The sequence below is a fragment of the Anas platyrhynchos genome, chromosome 14 (assembly GCF_047663525.1).
Source record: "Anas platyrhynchos isolate ZD024472 breed Pekin duck chromosome 14, IASCAAS_PekinDuck_T2T, whole genome shotgun sequence".
NCBI classification, from domain to species: Eukaryota; Metazoa; Chordata; class Aves; order Anseriformes; family Anatidae; genus Anas; species Anas platyrhynchos.
The window spans coordinates 5,263,472-5,283,245 of NC_092600.1; the positions used below are offsets into that span (position 1 = coordinate 5,263,472).

Below are 19,774 nucleotides of genomic sequence, written 5' to 3' on the forward strand. Positions count from 1 at the left end.
CTCATGGTCACTGATGTTCTGGGTGTCACGTTGCAAGCTGAAACCAGGGGTTTTGTTGTGGCACTGTTCTAACAATGTCCAACCCATGTGAAAGGATGAGTCAGAGAGGTAGTGCACAGCTGAGAAAATAAGGTATGGATTTAGGGGGTATGGAAACAAAGTTTGGATTCACAAAGTATTGTAGAGAAACTCTGGAATGGATGAAATCTGTACAAGAGAGAACAGCTTCTCCCATATCATCACTGTATTGCATACTGAAAATGCTGTGAAGAGTATTTAAAAAAAAAGGAGAGGAAGGTGCAGAAGGGTAAATGTTGATGTGTGCTGATATAAGAATGTACCAGACACAATGAAAGGTCTTGGGACACCTACAGCAGGATAGGAAGCACACAGGAACAGCGAAGATGAGAGTCTAGGATTAACTCATATTAACCAGATCAAAAAAGAATACAGTAATTTAATCCAGAAGTATTCTAGATATAAATAGGAAAACAACTGTGTAGGGTAATACTACCAACTGCTTGACAGGGACAGCAACATCAGCTGAGCTACACTGAGGAAGAACAGAAGGGCTACAAGGGCACGAAACACGCAGCAAGGGGAGATGTCCACTACTCCCATGGATACTGGGCATCGTTAATGATTGCTTCATGAAACTCTAAGACCCAGGCTGCGAAGGGAATGCAGCCTTCAGCTGTGTGAGCAGAGTGGTTGAACTGTTACTGTTGGGGCTGAAAAATACTCTGGAGCGCTGAGCACAACACGCTTGTGTTCAATGTCCTGGCAAGAGCAGCAAAAGCTGTAATATTTCTACTGCGGTGCTTGCTTTCGAAAAGGATAACTATGGAAGGATAAAGAAGCTTGTTAAAGAACTGAATGGGCACCTAAAAGAAAACCTCGTTGCAGGTAGCACTGAACTATTTAAAGACAGTGAAGGCCCAGAGCAAATGTACACCAGCCATCAAAAGAGTTCAGAAAGAGCAAATGAAAGTCAGCACTGCTAAACAGCAAGGCAAGGGAGGGTTATTCGAAGAATACAGGCATCTCTCCAAAATAATACAATAAAATAATAGTAATAATAGTAATAAAAAAAAAAATGAAGCAGAGTCCAAATTAGGAAAATTGAAAGGCTCAGACTAGCAGATTAAATGTAAAAACACAATACAGGCAAGCAAAAAAAAAAAAAAAAAAAAAGAGTCCAAGGAATAACTTGCAAAAAGCATAAAAACTAATCAAAAAAACCTTTTTGAAATAGATCAGGAGCTGAAAACTCATCAGGGAATCTAGGTCCAACAGATTATCAAGGTGTAAAGGAGCACTCAGAGGCAGTACCGTAACAGCAAAATTAAGTGAGCTTCTTCAAAACAGGCTCACCTTGAGAACCTGGAGGAGGCCCCTATGTGGGAACTTTCCTGTCTAAAGTTGCACTGAGAGATCTGTCTCAAGCTGAAAGATCAAATGAAGAGGTTATAGAATAAAATCTACAATAAAGAGGTTACACGACTCCATACTGACAACACTTGGAGATGAAACAGTCTAGCTACTGCCTCAAAACTACTTCAGAGCCAGGGGACCGAGCACAAATAAAAACGCAAAGCCAACTTTTTTTAAGAAGGGCTGCACAAGAGATCTTGGGTCCAAAAACCAGTAAGCCTGACGGGCACTGGGGGCCCTGCCCAGTACAACACACATCTCAGCTGTGGAAGCCCTGGAAGCAGGGCACACCTGCCAATAACCGAAGCCCAGAAGGGTACTGATGCCAAGACACCAGAGATATTCGGTCACTGCTGACCAGCTCTGGAGACAAGGTAAGGACTTTGACATCTGGTCCAGTGCGCTACTGCCATTCCCATGACCCACTCTTGATCACCTCCAATTTTTCACATTATTTGCTGTGCTTTTCATGATACTTTTCCCCACCACTCCCTCCAAGGCTCCAGCATCTAATATAACATTTCATTACTATCTGAATTGAAGAAGAATATTCCCTTTGCCTATCCCTTAAACTATGTTTCCAGTAACCGTAAGCTTTTCATCAAACTTCATGCTCCACAGCAGTATTTAAAATATTCACCTGTATAGACAAAACTCTACAGGATCCAAGCCCAGCTAGAAAACTGCAGAAACATGAGCAATCAGTAGGTGTTGATACAGAAGGGACTCTATAAATATTATTTTATTTTAGAAAATAAAAACCACCTATATTCTTCGGAATAAAGCTAAGAGTGGCTTATTTCCTCAAAAAACAGAAATGAAGCTCCAACCTCTTTGCAGCAACCAGCAACAGGATAATTGGGAGCTGAACACAACACACACCAAGTCAAATGGAGCCCATGGAGGATGCACTCCCTGAAAATAACAGGGTATGGAAAACAAACATAAAGAAAAAAGCATAAATCCGTCAGTAAACCTTTCAGTACTACTAGAAATGGGATTATTTACCACGTGTCAGTAGACTAGCGTATTCACACCAGTAGAGCTGGCTTAGGGCCACCACATTCTGGTGAGTTTACACATGGCCTGTGTTTATTTGGACAATCCTATTACAACACAAGATAATAGGGGAGTTCTTGAAGAGGTGGTTTCCATATTTTGCACATCATCTATAAAACAATGTGGCTTTGTTATTTAAAGTTGCCCGTAAATCTCATAAGATTACTTTATAATTAAACAGACTATTAATTTAGTCTACTAGGCAGAGAGAAAGAACATTTGTAGCTCTTGAGCCAACAATGCTAACAAACTTCTCAAAGTCGATTGTCCAAATGAAGTTACACAAGGATCGTGAGCCAGGAATGTGGAACAAAGGAAATACGGTGGTAAGAAAACCAGTTATCTCCTCTTACAAATACAAAAAAAGACAGTTTACAAAGGAAGTTAGCAGATCTGTATGAGCTCCACCGCTCAAACCTGTCGGTTGCTGCAATCATTCCTCTAAGTCCCGCCTAGAGGAACAACAAGTACCCAGCAGGGGCACAACATCGCTGCCCTGTGTCTCCTGAGGACACGCAGAACACTGCTGAGGATCCCACTGGTGACACGCATCCACCCAGGACAGTGACACAGCCCGAGTGCAGGGCGCAGAGGCTCCAGCCAGCTCGTCGGTAGCACAGGCAGATGGATGAACACACCAGAGGCAAGTCAAGATGTGGCGAGTGATCAGAGAGCCACTGAGGTTCACGGATGACAACTTCCAATGTTTCTGAAAAACTACAAAGGAGGTCCACAACACCCTGACTTTTCCACTTAATTAGCCGCTAACTACATATCTAGGTTATAGAGAGCACCATCAGGAGCCCAAGAGACACAATTCAGGAAGATCAGGGAATGAATGCATAGGAAACTGTCAAATGGAAGCTAACACTAGCAAAATAAATAAATAAATAAATAAACTAAAATGCTTTGGCAGGAGCATTTAACTAACCCACACATCTTACAAAGTCCTAAATTAGCTCCTGCCAACTCACGTGAGAGATGGATGACTATTGCTACAAGTTCAATGAACATTTCCTCTCCCTCTACAGTCAAAGTAAACCAGCACTTTTCTTTTTTTTTAAAGGATGTTTGAAGATGGGATAAAAAAAGACAAGACAGATGGCATTGTTATTCTGTTATACAAGTCAGTGGCATGGCTGCATTGAAAACACTGGATTCAGGATGCCCACAAATGCAACCAAACCAAAATGTTCCTACAGAAGTGAAATGGGAATGATCAGAACCTCAAAAATCACTCTTATTTTAACAGAGAGACTGAAGACATGAAATATATTTTCCTAATATGAATGAGAAAGAGAGGAAAAATATTAATGGTGCATTAAGGAATACTCGAAAGTTGTCTCTTCATTTCTTCACGAAGAGCAAGAGCCTATCAATTCAATTAAAATATGATTTCCCCTGCCTCCCTCTGCCTAAACAAAACACAGAATAAGTCCGTATTTTTCATCCCCCAGCTGACATCTTATAGCAAATTAAAGGTCTTTAATACGAACAGTGAGAAGCCTCAGAAACTCCAGGGTGCCCTAGAAAGAACAGAAGCAGGTCTGGTCTTCTTGGTCTTGGACTCCTGCCAGACCAAAAGATTTTGTCAAATTAAAATGCCCAGATGATCCTAAAGAGAAAATCTCCCGTAGTTTATTTTTTTAAAACTAGTGATATTACTTCATATTTACAGGTTGAGTTTATATTGGTACGGTTTTTGTTTTTACAAGCCCATGTTCCAACTGACCCTGCTTTCACAGTACTTACACCTACTGTGACAGTTTTACAACCTGTTGTAGCTGCCCCACGCAACACAGCCAAAGCCAAGCTGTTCTTTTGGTAGCACCATCAGGTTTCATAGCTCTCCTTCAACAGGTCTGAAATTCTATTTAGGTTCCTCATCTCTATGGAAACCGCGAACCCTACGGAGCCTCACGGCACCGTGCTGGAAGAAAACAATCCCATTCCCTCAGCGAGGAAACGGGAGGCAGGCAAACTGGGTGACTTGCCTGGAAACCCTGTGGCAGAGATGAGAAGCTGTCCCCAGATCTCCTGAAAGCCAAGATCAGAGCGTGAACCATGAGACACCCTTCCTCTCCTACCAGCAAAGCCTCGCGCTCCCAGCAGCTCTCAGCATTGGAATCGTTTCCGACCTCGCCGCAGTTCTCAGCTTACAAAGCAGGAGCCTCGAGGGATTCAAGGGATACGCCGTTCTGTGCTCTGCCCCTTTGCTACTGTGCTGTGATGAGTGTCCCTCAGAAGAATCCTCTCTCCCAGAACTGCCTCGGAGCCTCCTCTGCTCGCTGCCAGCGCTGCCACCAGCCCAGGCCGGTCGCCGCGTTGCGCCTTGGAGCTTAACGCAATTAAGAGTTTCGTGGGACTCCTCTGAACTCTGGGGAAGCAGGAATTTCACCAAGCTATAAAAGTTGTTTTAAAAAGTTTTCCAGATTTTATCATTTTTCACAGAGTCTGCAATTCTCCTTCCTGGCTTTTTGAAAAATGACACACAGCTGTGCCCTGGATCTCAGCGGGGCCTCCTGGCAGCCAGTGGAGGAGGCCAGGCCTGAGGCCGGGGCCGAGGCCTCACCCCGAGCCCTTTGGCTTTGCTCTCCAGACAAGAGGGACAAGGCCACCTCACCACACAACCTGGTACAGCACCACGGGCTCCTGCCACATCACAGCACTTCTGAACCCATTAAATAGCTGTTTTGCTCTCCTGAGTAGGATCAAGGTGAAAAAGTGAACAAACGCGTGAAAGGAGATGGGGGAGAAACGGGAGAAAGTCCAATGAGCGTTGTATCGGACCTCCCCATTTAAGGCAGTTTTCTTTCTGGTGTTTTTTACTTTTTGTTTTGTTATTTTTGGTCTGTTCTGGAGTTATCCAGGCTCCTAACAATTTTCAGCATCTTATTTTCACATCCATCTTTTTCCCCGGATTCTGAACATATTTTCTGCCTTTTCCAAAGAGCTCACATTGGGTTTCACGTCGCTGCAGAACAGATGGCACAACGCTTACATTTTCTTTACCAAATGGACAAACGCAACTGCTTTGTTCCTCCCCTCGCCTCTGTGCTCAGCAGAGGATCCATCCTGTCCCCACAAGCCAGGCAGGGGCAATGCAGAGGCCAGGGCAGCCCACAGCGGTGTGGGATCTGGCACTCACCTCACTCCCAAAGCAGAACCCAAACACGGGTGCTCAGGTGGCCACAAAAATAGCATCTCCCCATCAGCAAGTGCCCAGCTTCCCTGCAGATCTAGAGGAATAATAAACCTTGGGAAAGCATGAGAGCATGAGGGGAGGTAGGGAGAATGAGGAGCACAAAACGCTGGCTCTCCTGCAAGAGCCTGAGGACAAGTGCTGTAATTTTTTGCCATATTTCAACCACTTAAGCAGCCTTCAATCAGTCAGAATTATAATATGTAGAAGAAACCTGTTCCATCTTGGAAAGCCAGAGGCCACTTAGCTTCATGACAGCAGACTGTGATCAGACCCAGCTTCTTGCACAGAGCAGCAAGGATTAACCCCTGGCCTGCCAACTGCTTCTCCTGTGGTGGCAGACAAACACAGCAAGTGTTCTCTGAAAGTTTTATCAGGTGGCAGATGAAACAATCAGTCTGCTCCCTGAAAATCCGGTGTGCTCCAGAGCTCAGATTCCCACTGGGTTGACACTGGGCTTGCGATCCTCAGCACACTACGTGTCTGGGTTGTCTTTGCTGTAATAGCCAACGTGAATACAGATAAACTTTTAAATATACTATAACATATCCTTGGTTATAAATCCATCAGTATGTTCACAGGCACTAAATGCTTTTAGCATGAACCAACTTGTTCACCCACTCACTAACCTCTACGTTTACAAGTGTGTTGTGGTTGTAAAACCAGTGCTTCAGAAATGAGACCCAGCTACCCAAGATTGTTCCTTTCTGAGCTGCAGAAATCTCCTACCGTGGGCAAAGAGGAGGAGAAAAAAGAGGGCAGGAAAGTGGAAACCAAGATTTTTCATTCAAATATATTAAAAGGGTTTTCCTACAGTTTTTTCTATGAATTTTATAGCCGTTCCAGAGGAAAAGAAAAAATAATTCTAGTTCCAACTCTTAGAAATTGAGAACTTGTATTTCAATTTCACTCTCTACAAACCCCTTCTTACTTCTCTCAAGAGTGAAAACTTTTATTTTGTCCACACTTTAAAGATATTTTTTTAAAAATAGCACATTTTACAATTAATTGTATTTGAAAAATAGGCAGAACTTCAGCTTTCTTGCAAGCAATTACTGAAGTGAATCATATGATTATGCAAACCACAACCAATATTTTGGTGCCAAAATACAGCTCTGCAGAGAGATGTATAAATACTGGTTAAACCTTGGAAAATAAGGGTTACACAAGGAGATAACAGAACTCTCAGCAGCTACTCAAATTTCCGTCCTTTTTAATTTCCTTGGAAAGGAATCAATTAAGAAACAAACATTTCTTCAGCTCCTGCATCATCCTTTTCATTGCTGCTGTCTTGTGGAGGGAACTAAATCACACCTTAAAAACTCTCCCAATGTTTCATTTCAGAAAGCAAAGTCACCCTGTATGGCCAGAGCTCTCAGTGCTGACTCAGCTCCTTTGTGCCCAAACTATTAGGGGGTTATAAAAGCAAAAACTCAAGAACTACAAAGTTCAGGTAGCAGCAATTGGTCTTTGGCACTCTTTTGGGACTGTTCTCTGCCTCTTGTATGTGACCCTCCAACGATCACGGCACTCAGCACAAGTGAAAGATGTGTGCAAACAGAGGGCTTTCCTAATTCACAAGTGATTCATAGGGGAAAAATTGCTGAAAGACATTTACTTTTAAATCCCTTTTTGTACTCCACCAAGGTAAACTTAGGCGTTTGTAAATTTTTGTTCAGTACTTGTACAAATTTAATATATGGCTAAAATTAACACGAGGGACTCTTGGCTACACCTCATTAAAAAAGACCTGAATTATAATTAAATATTTGTATGCATAAAAAGTAAGAAGACTTGCTTTTCAAACCTGGAACCAATCTTTCCTCAGTGAAGCATGCATGCAAAGTACAGCCAGATACTTCTAAAAATGATAGCTGGGGTCTGATATTAGGAGGCCCCTTTGAATATAAATGGAAGAGAGAAAAACAAAGAAACAAAAGAAACATTAAATTAGAATATCAGTACCACAAACCATCTTCTCAGTGCAAATACATACACTGATCAGTTTAGACTGTGGGATCACACAGCTTTATGTCATTACAATATTTTTTAAAAGCAGTTGATTCATATGGAAAACGTGTGGACAGAGAAGCTTAGATATAGACTCACCCATCTGCCACCTTCTCCTCCAGTAACTCCTGTATCACTCACTGGTCATGCTACACCTGCAGCTCTTCCTACCAAGGAAGGGATCAACCACATTCTTAACTCCTGCTGGAAATGCCTAAGCCAGAATGTTGGCTATTCTTTATATCAAGACACAGACCCATAACAATGACCTTGTATACCACATTGTGCTCAAAAAGCACACCCTGCATGCAGTACACACCTGTGTGTCAAATCACATTTTACTACTGCATAGAAGAAGATCAGTGAGTTAATTGGCTGAGTTTTTTCCTGTTTCCACTGATCTGTTCTGCATCTTTTTAGTTGAGCGATACAGATAAAGACATAGAGCCTTTTGAGTGAGCTACTGTTCATAATACATACAGGTTTACTGGAATTTGTTCTATCTTTCCTTTGATCCAAATGTAAGGAACTGTGCACAGAAAAAATATATGGACATTCGTATTTTTGTCATTTTATGCATGTCAGACATCACCGTGTGCCTCCCCTACACACCCCACATAAGTAGGTATAATGTCAAATTAAAAGAGGTTATGTTCATCTCATCTATTATTAACCAAGGATCTTCTGAACAGATTTGAGTATGTGTTTACTCTGTCAAAACCTACAAACTGCAGTCTACACTTAAGAGCAATACTACACCTACGTAAGTGGAGAAAAAGCAGGAAGAGGGTTCTGCAAAGCAAATGAGCAAATGCTAAATAGATGCTATTATATTGCTCTGACTGTTGCAGTGCAAAAGGGAGAATAAATATTGAACACACAGCACTATCACTTAGTTTTTGATGAAGTGGTTCAGGACTAAAGAGTTAGGCATTACATAACCACTCAGCCCACAAAGAACTTACAATCAAACTACAACCCTGCGCACAAGGACTAGATACAAAAAACATGAGTGGGGTAAACATCAGATGCTAATTCTTTCTGATTACCTGCCAAAAAGCAGCAGCTGGGGCATCTGAGCACACGTAAGTCATCTAGTTCCACATGTGCACAGAGCAGAGCCTGCGCTGCTGGGTGCTGGCAGAGCCCAGGCACTTACCTTGCTCTGCGTGTGCGCAGCCAGGGCACCGAGCCCTGGGGCTCGCTCCATATGGGAGGCACATGGCAAGCTGAGGGCACAACCATGCACAAAATGATGAAAAAGCATCACAGGTCCAGCAGATTGCCGGTTATCATTTCAAACGCAACAGAAGATCCCTGTGGGCAATGCTATTTCGAGAAGTCTACCTGGCAGGGGAGCAGCTGAGCTCGGGAGCACGTGCTGCTCGTTTGTGCCTTCCTCCAGCTGCCCTTTGGCTGCCCATCTAACGGCTTAAAATGTAGTTGAGGCACATTACAGAGATGTCTTCAAGTTCTTCCTGGATTTTAAATTTATAATGAACATTTGATCACCGAGACAGAGAGGCAACATAGCACAGGATGTTTCCTAAGTTCAGCATCACTTCCCAGCTTACCAGAGCCACCAGTCTCAGCACAATGAAATAAAAAGTTGGCATCCAGAGCTATTACAGCCAGTGAGGCTCACGTAAGCAACATGCAGATTGTCAAATAAACAGAAGTATTATACATGTCTAATGCCTTTAATTTTCCATATTGCAATCTGGTACGTTAATAAAGCCCATTATAATGGGTAAAAGAAAGATTGAAGCAATTTCTACACATTAGCATGCTAGGAAGCTATGACATGAGCTTCGAGTTTTGAGGAAGTGCAAAGATTCACAGTTCTCATTAGCTGAGCAGTTTTGTGAAAATTATGAAACGTATTTGCAGGCAGCTAATTCTTGCTACTGGGTGACTGAATCCACGTTGTCTAAAAAAAAAAGACAAAATCAAAACAGAAATCTACTTAGACAACATTTGATAATCTACAGGCCTGGCATGGAGTTTTTCTGACTCATTATTAGGAATGGAGAAGTGGACAAAAAGAAATCAGCTCCTCTTTGTTCAATTCCAAAAACTTCAGGCCTAAAAGAAGTAAATAGCAAGCCTGGTTACGTCCTCATGATGGAAATGGGCTTCGTATCTTGGTCATGATGAAAACCAGAATTTAAGTTTAAGGTTAGGTACAATACAGGGGAAAAAAAATCCACTGTTTACATTTGTTAATGAAATTGCTTCATCTGCCCTCTAATGAAATAAAATTTGGCAGAACAGCTGGCCAGAACAGGAAATTCTGGCAAATATTGCAATATTCTTGCATGCTGATGAATTAGAATACTCTCAAATCTTGGGGAATCCTTTCAACAAACAAAAAAATTGACAAGTTTTGATAATCTAATCACAAAAAGGCCAAATAAGTCCTGGAATTTCTGTGTCCAATGTAACAGCTGAGCTTCTGAATGTCAACTGTTCACAACAAATTGCTTCGGGCTGAGCTACAAAGTAAAGATTGCTGACAGAAATTATTTGGTGCATAATTGTAATCAACAATCGAATTCGGACAAGTTATGCCCTATTGCCAAGCAATTCATAAACAGAAGAAGGTGACATTCATAAAATAAATTACTCTTTATGAATTATTCACCCTATTCTAATGTCTTTTTCAGGATTTCCAATCTGTTCACTAAACCCTACTGTGAAAAGTTCAAGACCATACTCATTAAAATAAACTTAATGTAACCGAATCCTGAAAGAACGTATACATGGATCAGTTTTACAGAACAGGGTGCCTTATCTGCAGTTCAAAAGATGTACCAACACCTGGATTACAAGTAGTACCCTTCAAAAGAAACTAAGGATATCTGAGTGTGACCTACTGACCTGCTTCAAGACCAGCACAGGTAGCCTTAAAAGACATCGCCCCTCCTCTGGCAGTGGCTAGGTGACATAAATCTCAGGATGAAGCTTTGATGATAATAACCCTTTTCCCTTGCCACGTGAAAGAAAAGGCCTAAGGTAAAGCAAGTGAGAGGCTATGAGGGAGTAAACTCTCTGTGTCCTGATCCTCGCCCTGCCCTACAACACTGCCATGGTCTTTCCTCTGACAAGAGCAGGGAGGAGGTGTACAGGCTCCTGAAACAGCAACTCATTTTGGGCCACACTGCCAGGAGGCGATTGCAGCCCCTCCAGTGATTCATGAATGCAAATCCTACAACAGAGGCAAGCAAACCAAACATATTCACTGACCTTTGCCTGGGGAAAGCTGTATAGTGATGAATGAAGAGGGCCTGGAGCTGTTGCTATCTGAATTACTCACCATGGAGAGTTCATTTCTCCCCCATTAGTAAATATGAAAATATGCAGTTTTATTGGCAGCCAAATAGCCAGGCTGTAGTCCTCAGAGGATAATCTGGCAGTCGTTCCTGCAAAGTTTCTCCATTTGGTTTGATATTAAGTTAAATAAGATATCTCAGATCTCTCTCATAACAGTCATCTGGTGTGTTCTCTCCCATGTATATTAGGAGGGCTGTTTTCCCGAAACCTAATGTATCATTGTAACTAGCATATGTCAGGGAATTGCAAATCAGCCCGTTACAGAGCAGCGCTGCCGTCCCAGCCCTGAGAACAACATACAGTATGTCACCGGAGGACAGAGCGGCGCACGCTGCTGGGAAGCCGAGCACACGCTGCTCCAGGCACAGCCTGGTGGGATGGATGGGAGGAGACCCAACATGCAAACCTCCAGCATTTTGATCCCTTCCCAGTCTTAGCAAGGTTGTTGAGGCTTTGCTGGCACTTCAAATGAAGCTGGGGAAGCATACAACAGCAGGAAAAGAAACACGAGGCAGCACTCATGTGGAGCCTCTTCACGTCACCTGAATAAACGAGAAGGGCACAGGTAGGCAGCTGGTTCGGGAGGTACCTCAGAGCCACTTCTGTCCCTCGGGGCCACCAGGAAGGAGGGAGAGAAGTGCATGTTCACAGAGGGATGAGGAGGAATGAAGCGACGCTTGGTGCCTCGCCACGTATGGGACACGGCAACAGCACCAGGGGATGAGGGGTGGCCCCCAAAGGCTGGAAAGCAGTTCCCCATCCATGTCCTGGGAGATGTGTCAGCATAAATAAGTTATCCCTGTTGTCAATTAAACAAGCACACCTTCCAGATCTCACTTCTCCATGAATCTCAGAAAAGTTGATGTTTCTCTTTTTTTTTCTTTTTTTTTTTTTAAGGAAAATTAAACATTTACATAGATATTTCTGAGCAAAATTAGGGTTTCTGTAAGAAAAAGTATTCTTTTCAGAGAGAAAATTGATCGAGAACTTCCAGCTAACCCTAACGGATCTACAGCTGTGCTCCCTCTGCTACGTCACCACCTCTGACCCTACACAACCCCGATCACCGTCCTGCAGCCAAGAAACATGACTAACATGCTGGGGAGTAATCCCATGACTCAAAATCCTGGACACCAACCTCTCAGGGCAGCATGGTATATCATAAATACAGCACGTCCTCAGAGCTGTGCTGATTTATGGACCTCGTGAACCAGGAGGGACTGCAGAGGCAAGAGGAAACGGGCCCCATAAGCTGCTGACCTGGTCCCTGCCCTCTCTAGCTGCTCAGTGCTGGCCGAACACCTCAGAAAACATTTTCCATGGCATCTCCATGGACCTGCAGCTGAGAATTGCTTAAGATAATTCCTCTAATTGCTGTTGACGAGAATGAATGTAGGATGGGAATGCCCGTGGCTCAACACAACATGGGGAGGAAAGGAATGAGGAGATAGGAAATCAGAAAGGGTGAGCACAACCTACAGCAGGGAGCAAGAAGATCCCACAGCAAGGACCAGAGGGGCCCAGAGGAGAAAAGAATTTCAACTCACGTCACAAATTCTTTGACACCCAGCTCCCACCAATGGAAAGGGAAACGTATACCACAAGAAATGTAAAGTGATGAAAAATTATGAGTGAAGCCACAAACGTTGTTCCAAGTTTCTTCTTTACCACATACATGCCTGTAATTTGAAGGCGAGGGAGAGAGGACCAAGCCCATCGCGCTGTTCTCCGAGATATTTATCGCTGCCTGGCTGCAGCGGTACAACACATGCGGTAAGAATGGCCTGCAGCAAGCGAAAACTCATCTGCAGTTCAACAGCTGCACCTTGTTTTCAAGATGAACAGAAACAGACAAAACGCATTTTGTGTTATTTGAATATCTACATATAAAAATATATCTAGTAGGTAAAGGAAATCGAAATCCAAAGCACCAGCAGACTGCCAAAAGAAAAAAAGTGGTATTGCTGCTGGCTCCGCCAGGAACTATAAAAGATAGAAATGGAAAGCAAAGGAGAGGAGAAAAAATATAAAAAGAAGAAAATTAGCATATAAATTGAAACCACATACAGCATCCCATATGTATAGCATGCTTTCCTGCTCATGGTACAGATCTGCCCTGTAACTCACAGTTTCAGGTCGACACTCTCCACTGTCATGGTTTCCTCTCAAAGATGTTATGTGAGGTGGCATTTAACAGAGGACTTCTCTACCAGCACCACCAGTACATCTGGGAACCTCTAGACCAAGGACTGCCAACCTCAGGTGCAATGCTTTCGGCTCTACGGCTGCCTCCAGGAGCCAGCAGCAACCCAACTGCCACGGTGCTGCTGGACCACCCCATTGCTGCATTCAGGCATTGCTGCAGCTGGCTCAAAAACAGGGCTGTGGGCAACAGAAGTGAAAGGAGATCTCAAATATGTATAAGGGGGAAAAATTTGTGAGATGTTTCAGGTGCTTGGAGTGATTTGGAACGAAGCGGCAGCTAAGCAGGCTACCTAGCAGATCTGGGGGCTCCACAATCCAGTGCTAGAAGTGCGAGCAGAGAAAGCAGAGGTAAATGCATTAGCTAATGCCACAAAGTTAATGCACATAAATTAAAGCTCATTAAGCTCTGGGGAATATGATTATCTGGAGTGGGCATTTACTTGCCGTAACTTAATCCCAACCCCGAAGATGACACGGAGCAACTCTGCCCACTTCACTGCCAGACAAAACCACTCCAACAAAGATTTCATATGCTCTAGCTAAGTCCCAGCAACTTCATAATTTCAGTAATTTTTTATCAGTTTTTTGGTTCTTCAAATAAACAACCCTCAAGCACTGCTATTGTAGCCTTCAGATGTCTTTAACATGTAAATAAATCAACGTATTCCAGGGCAAAGAGAATCTGTTCGGGGCTTCAAAATGGAACTACTTTATGTCTGTTATGAGCTTCCATGTACCTACAAGTGGGCTTTTGGCCTTGGCCATTTTCAGGACAGAATAAATGCCTGATGGGAAAACAGATGTTAGCTGATATGATCAAGCCCTTATTCCCAACACGCAGTAACTACCGCTCATTTACATACAGTGCAACCCAGCTCCCCCTGCGATCCGCAGAAACGCGGCACACTGACGGCTCCAGCTCCACAGCTGTGTTTCTTCAAGGAAGACGAGAAGGATCAAGAATGTGAGCACGCAGAATTCCTGTTGGTAGAGAGGCAACAAAAACAAGATTGCACAGTCTGTGAATTCAGACTGATAACTTCAGGTTTTCACAACCATTTTTCCTCTCTTTGCACCACCAAAATCAAATGAACCCGAACACAGTTATAAAGTGGCCTTCCTGAAAGCAGGATCTGTTTCCTTTAAATGCACAGGGCTCTACCATCTTGCAATACACGGAATCTGCAGCCTTTGCACTTTAAGGGACATTAATTCAAATGAATACAGTAGCATACCACTACCATATATTACCCTCTGTTTATACAGATGTGCATAGTTTTCAGATTCAAAGATAAAACAGTGCAAACCTAGGCAGGAGAATTAGGCACACAGACCCAGTCTGCGTACAGGTATGAAATATAAAGCAGGAACGACATGCTGACAGGACTTTTCTCTAGGGAAAACTAACACTATCAGAGGGCAGAGCGTGTGGCTTGAGAACATCTGAATGGCTGAACACAGTTTCCTGTTTACAGAAATTAATAGATTGGTCTTTTCCAAGGTTTGGGTTCAGTACGTGACGTGTAAATTCCATGTGACTCACAAATCCATTGCAAATGACCAAGGAACACAGGATTTTCCATCCCAGATCAGAACTTGGGTCCAGCATTTTTGTGTAATGGTGTTTTCTGGGAAGGGGGATAGAAACTCTTAGACACTGCAATCTTTTCTCCAATCCACCCTTCTAAAGACATGTGAGACTGGTCTGCCTTGGCAACTCCATTTTGCAGGAGCAAGCCTAGGAAAATGCAAACCAGATGGGAACACACAGTTCTTATGGAGCATCCTAAGAAACATGCGGTATCTTATCAGTCCCAGGGCGATGCCCCTGCCATAGAGCACTTATTTCTCCTGCAGAATGGTGAATAGTCTCATCTGCTCCATGCCCAATGTAGGGGCTGAATAAAAGCAGGAGGACTCCTCTACCAATGGCAAATAGTCCACGCATGTTCCAGCTGAGAGATAAGAAAGATGGGAAGCAAACTCTTACCACCATGGGAATTGCGTCTAGGGTCTGTACTCAAGGAAAATATTCGCATCCACCTCCACTGAAATTTTAAGCCTCATGCATGCCACCAAAAAAAAAAAAAAGATTAGAAAAGCCTCATAGCTTCATCTGCCACTGAGGCCAAGCACTATTTACTATAAACAGGAACTCTTTGATGATTGCCCCGCTACCAGAGTGGAAAAGGCATGCTCCCAGCAAGGATGGGCATCACGCTCGCTAAACACTAATTGGAGGAATCCTCTGCTGGCTGCTTTCGCTGGCCTTGCAACCTCTTCGCACACAGTCCAAACACTCCTTGCAGGAAAGCTGGCAAAAGCCCCAGAGAATTACAAAATGATGAATTTTGCTTGGACAAGAGAGATTGCCAGAGTTAATTATGAACCATTATTTAGACATATTGGTGAGGAAGACATAACAATCCTCAATACTCAGACTTATTATCAGGCCTGCCAAATTCAAGTCTCCGGGTACAACACTGCACGTAGACCAAGAAATTTCTCCAGAAATTGGCATTGATGAAATTTTATGAGTAAGCAAAACATCCCATTAGCAAGGGGTCTATGAACATCCATTACCCAGAGCAGCAGTAAAAGCGTGGAACGGAGCAGCCCACATGGTCACTCTTGCCCTGTCCCAATGACACGGATCGTGAGAACCTGATTTTCAGCCACAGAAAGACCCAAGAATGTTGATAGCTTGGGAAAAAGCTCAAATTTTGCTCTGTTAACTAGAGGGACCTGGGAAATGATTCCGTGTATTGCCAAGAAATTAAACCAAATTTAATTCCCCATCTTGGGCTTTTTTGTGTCTTCTCCATTTCTTGCAAATCAGTCAATATGCCAAGAAAATATCTTAAAAATATCACAGCGAACACAAAACCCATTCTGCTAAAGCAAATGGTGAGTTAGAAAAATAAAACATTTTCTCCAGTGTCTGAAAAGTTTCGGTGCCAACTAACAGAATATGGGAGAAGCAGAATAATAAGAAACCGAGTAAGGTTAATACATGGAGGGTAACAGGATATTTGGACGATATAATAGAGGAAAGCTACTGAGAACTGCATTAATAGCAAAGATCTGATCCAGTCTTAACAGCAGTAATGGGGGGTGATGATGGGACTGTGGAGAAATACACTCTGTTTTCCACACTATGGGATGAGTAAAATGAAGTCTGTGCTCACTGGGGCAGCCAGATGCAGAGCTTGCAGGGATGTTCCTCAGGAAGGATGCTATTGAGACAGAACAGCAGCGTACGTTAGCCTGCTGAGTGCAACTGGGCACCCTTGGAGCTTCACAAGCAATAACATAACAAATACTTTCAGTAAAGTGAGACTCGGGGGAAGAAAACCACTCAACATCTGTTGAAAGATGTCCTGTAGCTGCTTCTCGAGAAACTGTGTAAGAGTAAAGCAAACAAGTAGCGGTGTTTTCCAGAATACAATTCCTACTTCTAGCAAAGTGTGAGTCAGGGATTTCCCAAAGCAGAGGCGATGACTGGGAACTTACCAGTCCTCTATCAACAGTTCTTCCATGAACTGTCCTAAAAGGAGACAGGCTCGTGGCAGTCCCCATCCCACTCAGGCAGTCCAAGACCACAATTCCATTTAGTTCCAGTACTGCTCTACCAAAGGTCCTATCTTCCAGAAGCTCAGATGAGAAAAAGTTTTGGGGAAGTGCTGCACGTCAGTACGAGTCACCAGCTGTTCCTCCCTAAATGCTAACTTCTGTAGCAGGGCTGCGTTTCGTTGCCTTGCTCTCTGTTATTTGGAATCACGAGTCACACCTCCTCCAAACTGACTGCAAAGATTCCCTCTCCTCGTTTAGTCTCAATTCAAGGTTAAGCTCAGATTTGAATGCAAGATTTGCAAGTTACAACTCAAGGTGACATAACACTAGGGTTGATGAAAAGTGACAGACTGCAAAATTAGTGGTTTATCCTACACAACCACAGCCTCTTCTATCCCAGTGAAGCCTTTTTTCCAGCACTGTGAAGCTCGAGCAATTCATACTGAGAGGAAAGAACTCATTTCACGACTTTATCACTGTTGTTATGATACCAGCAGGGGTTTCTTTTAAAGCCTGCTCTGGCAAGAGCATGACTCCCTAGGATTCTCCCCCTGCATTTAAAACGAAGCAGCTCTAGCTGGTGTGGTTGCAGAGAAATGTTTGAACTTCAGTGCAATCTTAGGAGCTCAGAGAAGGCAGCAGATACAAACCCAAACATGATGAGAAATTAAGCAACAAATCTGAGGACTTTTAACCAAACCTCATTTTCTGAGCAATTGGATTTAGTGCATGAACCTCCCTCTGCTTCCCAAAGTTGTGCCTACAGCTGATGCAGGATAAGAGTAAGTTTAAAAGAGGTTCCTTGGATATTCATTTCGCCATGAAGCTCAGCACATTTGCTCTGTGTTTTGGTGTTTTGGGGGGTTGTGGCCTCCCCATCAGTCTCTTGCCCCCTCAGCAAGACTGTTACCAGTACTGATCTCAGCTTAAAGCTAGCTCAGGGAGTCTACACAAGCTTAAATGCAAGAAGCTTCAAACACTCATTGCTCTGAAACCTCTCTACGATTGTTCTAGGCAGAACCAGCCACACATTTACCAGCTCCGTTTCGCACCCAACTCTGGGAGTTGACCTTCCCCATCTCTCCTCATTTGTTTTCGGCTTACGGCTTGGCAAACTCGGCCTGTCGCTTACTTCCACAAACACAGACATGCTTCCCTCAGCGCTGCGCTCAGGCCTCAGCAGCTTGCAGCCACATCTGAACACATGAACAAACACTACTGTGAAATTCCCTCAGATGTTTCAAGGTAGCTGCCTGAGGAAATACTCCAGCCATGAGATGGCTTTTTAGATCACGTTACATCACTCCCACGTTGTTTATTTTATTTGCCTCCCTTCTCTAGATACACTGCGGCTTGGCAGAAGACGGCTGTCCAGCTCCTGTTCTCACTCTAGGCCTTCACCTTCCGCATGTGCCACTAAAACCAAGGATCTCTTTCTCCTCGTTTTAATTCAGTGCCCCCCACCGACCAGACAGCCTAGATTCAAGATGACGATGGTGGAAATACAGTGGGCTACACCCAGCCAGCTCCTCACGATCTGCAGAAAAGTGGAGTGTGGCCTGCGGGCCAGGCCAGCAGGAAAAGGCACAAAAAAAAGGGAAAATAGTGTTTGGAAAAGGAAGTCTTGTATCCAGTTCTGCTGCTTAAAAGTCTGCTCAGCTCTTTAGAAGGGAAATGTCATGTTCATAGAGTTGATGGACAGGAGAGGATGAGCAAATACTCCTTAGGTTTTTCTGAAGACCTGCTGTAACTTGTTGAACCCACCAGGAGGAAGAGAGGTTCTCTCATCCACCTTCCCCAGATGTAAGCTCTGGCACTCCCGTCAGTGTTTTGGTTTAAATGTCAACAACTTACATATGCCTTATGAAACAGCCAAAAATCAAGACAGGCAGAACCCCATTTATCTGGAGATGCTGACAACAACTCCTGACACGTGAAGCTGGACCTTCTAATCCAGCCAATTTGTAAAACTACAGCAATTCATCAGCAATTCATTCCAACGCTACACAGCAAGCACGCACCAGCAGAAAATCAATGCCAGCGAGCCAAGGGCTGCGGAAAGCACAGAATGCTTACTGAAGTGTCTGGTGAAGGCTGAGCTGGTTATTAACTTTTGTTTTCCTCTTACTGTCAGTACCTGTCTGATGTATGCACCTAAAATTTCCAGGACAGGTGGTCAGATGACACGGAAATAAGCTTCCTGCTCCTAGGCTTACTGGTTGTAGTACCATTACCAACCTCTTCAGAGCAGTTCAAAATCACAATGGATGATGGACTGCACAGAGAAAAAGCCTTGTCTGATACATTCACAGAACCACACAATTCTTCTAGACACAAAACCTAACTCTTCATTACCCTGCAGCTCCCCTCTATCTACTCTACAGGTTTTTTATAATAGCAATACTTACTAGTATGAAAAAAAAAAAAGGCTTTCTAGGTCTCATTTCTGTGGTAGAACCAAGCACTAGGGGACTGCTGGTGGATTCCTACACCAGGGAGGAACTCCTGCTGCAGGAGCTGTGCCCACAGGGTCTAGCAGCAAGCCCAAAATGTGGCTGGCAGACTATGGCAGGAACATACCCTGTAGCTCACATGGAAGGACCTCTTCTATAATCGTTACGGATTATTCAAATTGCAGCAGTGCTTTGAGGAACCAAGCACCAGCGTTCTTGCTCCTCCTGTTCCCAGGGTACGATACAGAAGGAACCAAACAGACTCAGACCTGAAATCGATCCCTAATTCTTAACTGAAGTATTTGAAACCTGTTGTCTTCTTAATTCTCCTGGTTTTATCAGAAGCCTCACAAGGTCAAGTTTCAGTCCCTGCCATTAAACATAAGTGATCATCTTCATATAGTGGGCTTTTTTAAAAAATAGAAAAAAAAAAGCAAAACTTTGCTTTAAAAAAGCAAAGTTTTAGCCCTCACAGTAAGTAAACAGAAACTTGAAAATAGAAAAA

General features: G+C 43.5%; 1 protein-coding gene across 2 annotated transcripts in view; it reads right to left on the bottom strand.

Moving 5' to 3' along the window:
* Nucleotides 1–19,774, bottom strand: part of ADAMTS2 (ADAM metallopeptidase with thrombospondin type 1 motif 2) — a 176,797-nt gene that overhangs the window by 123,037 nt on the left and 33,986 nt on the right. Inside the window, exon 1 of one of the 2 annotated variants that reach the window (XM_072023135.1) lies at nt 4,269–4,352. The exons of the other annotated variant lie outside the window; for it this stretch is intronic. Coding sequence (XP_071879236.1) covers nt 4,269–4,337 — 69 coding nt within the window. The 5' untranslated portion in view covers nt 4,338–4,352. Of the gene's footprint in view, nt 1–4,268; nt 4,353–19,774 lie in introns of those variants that run through there. 2 annotated transcript variants of the gene reach the window in all.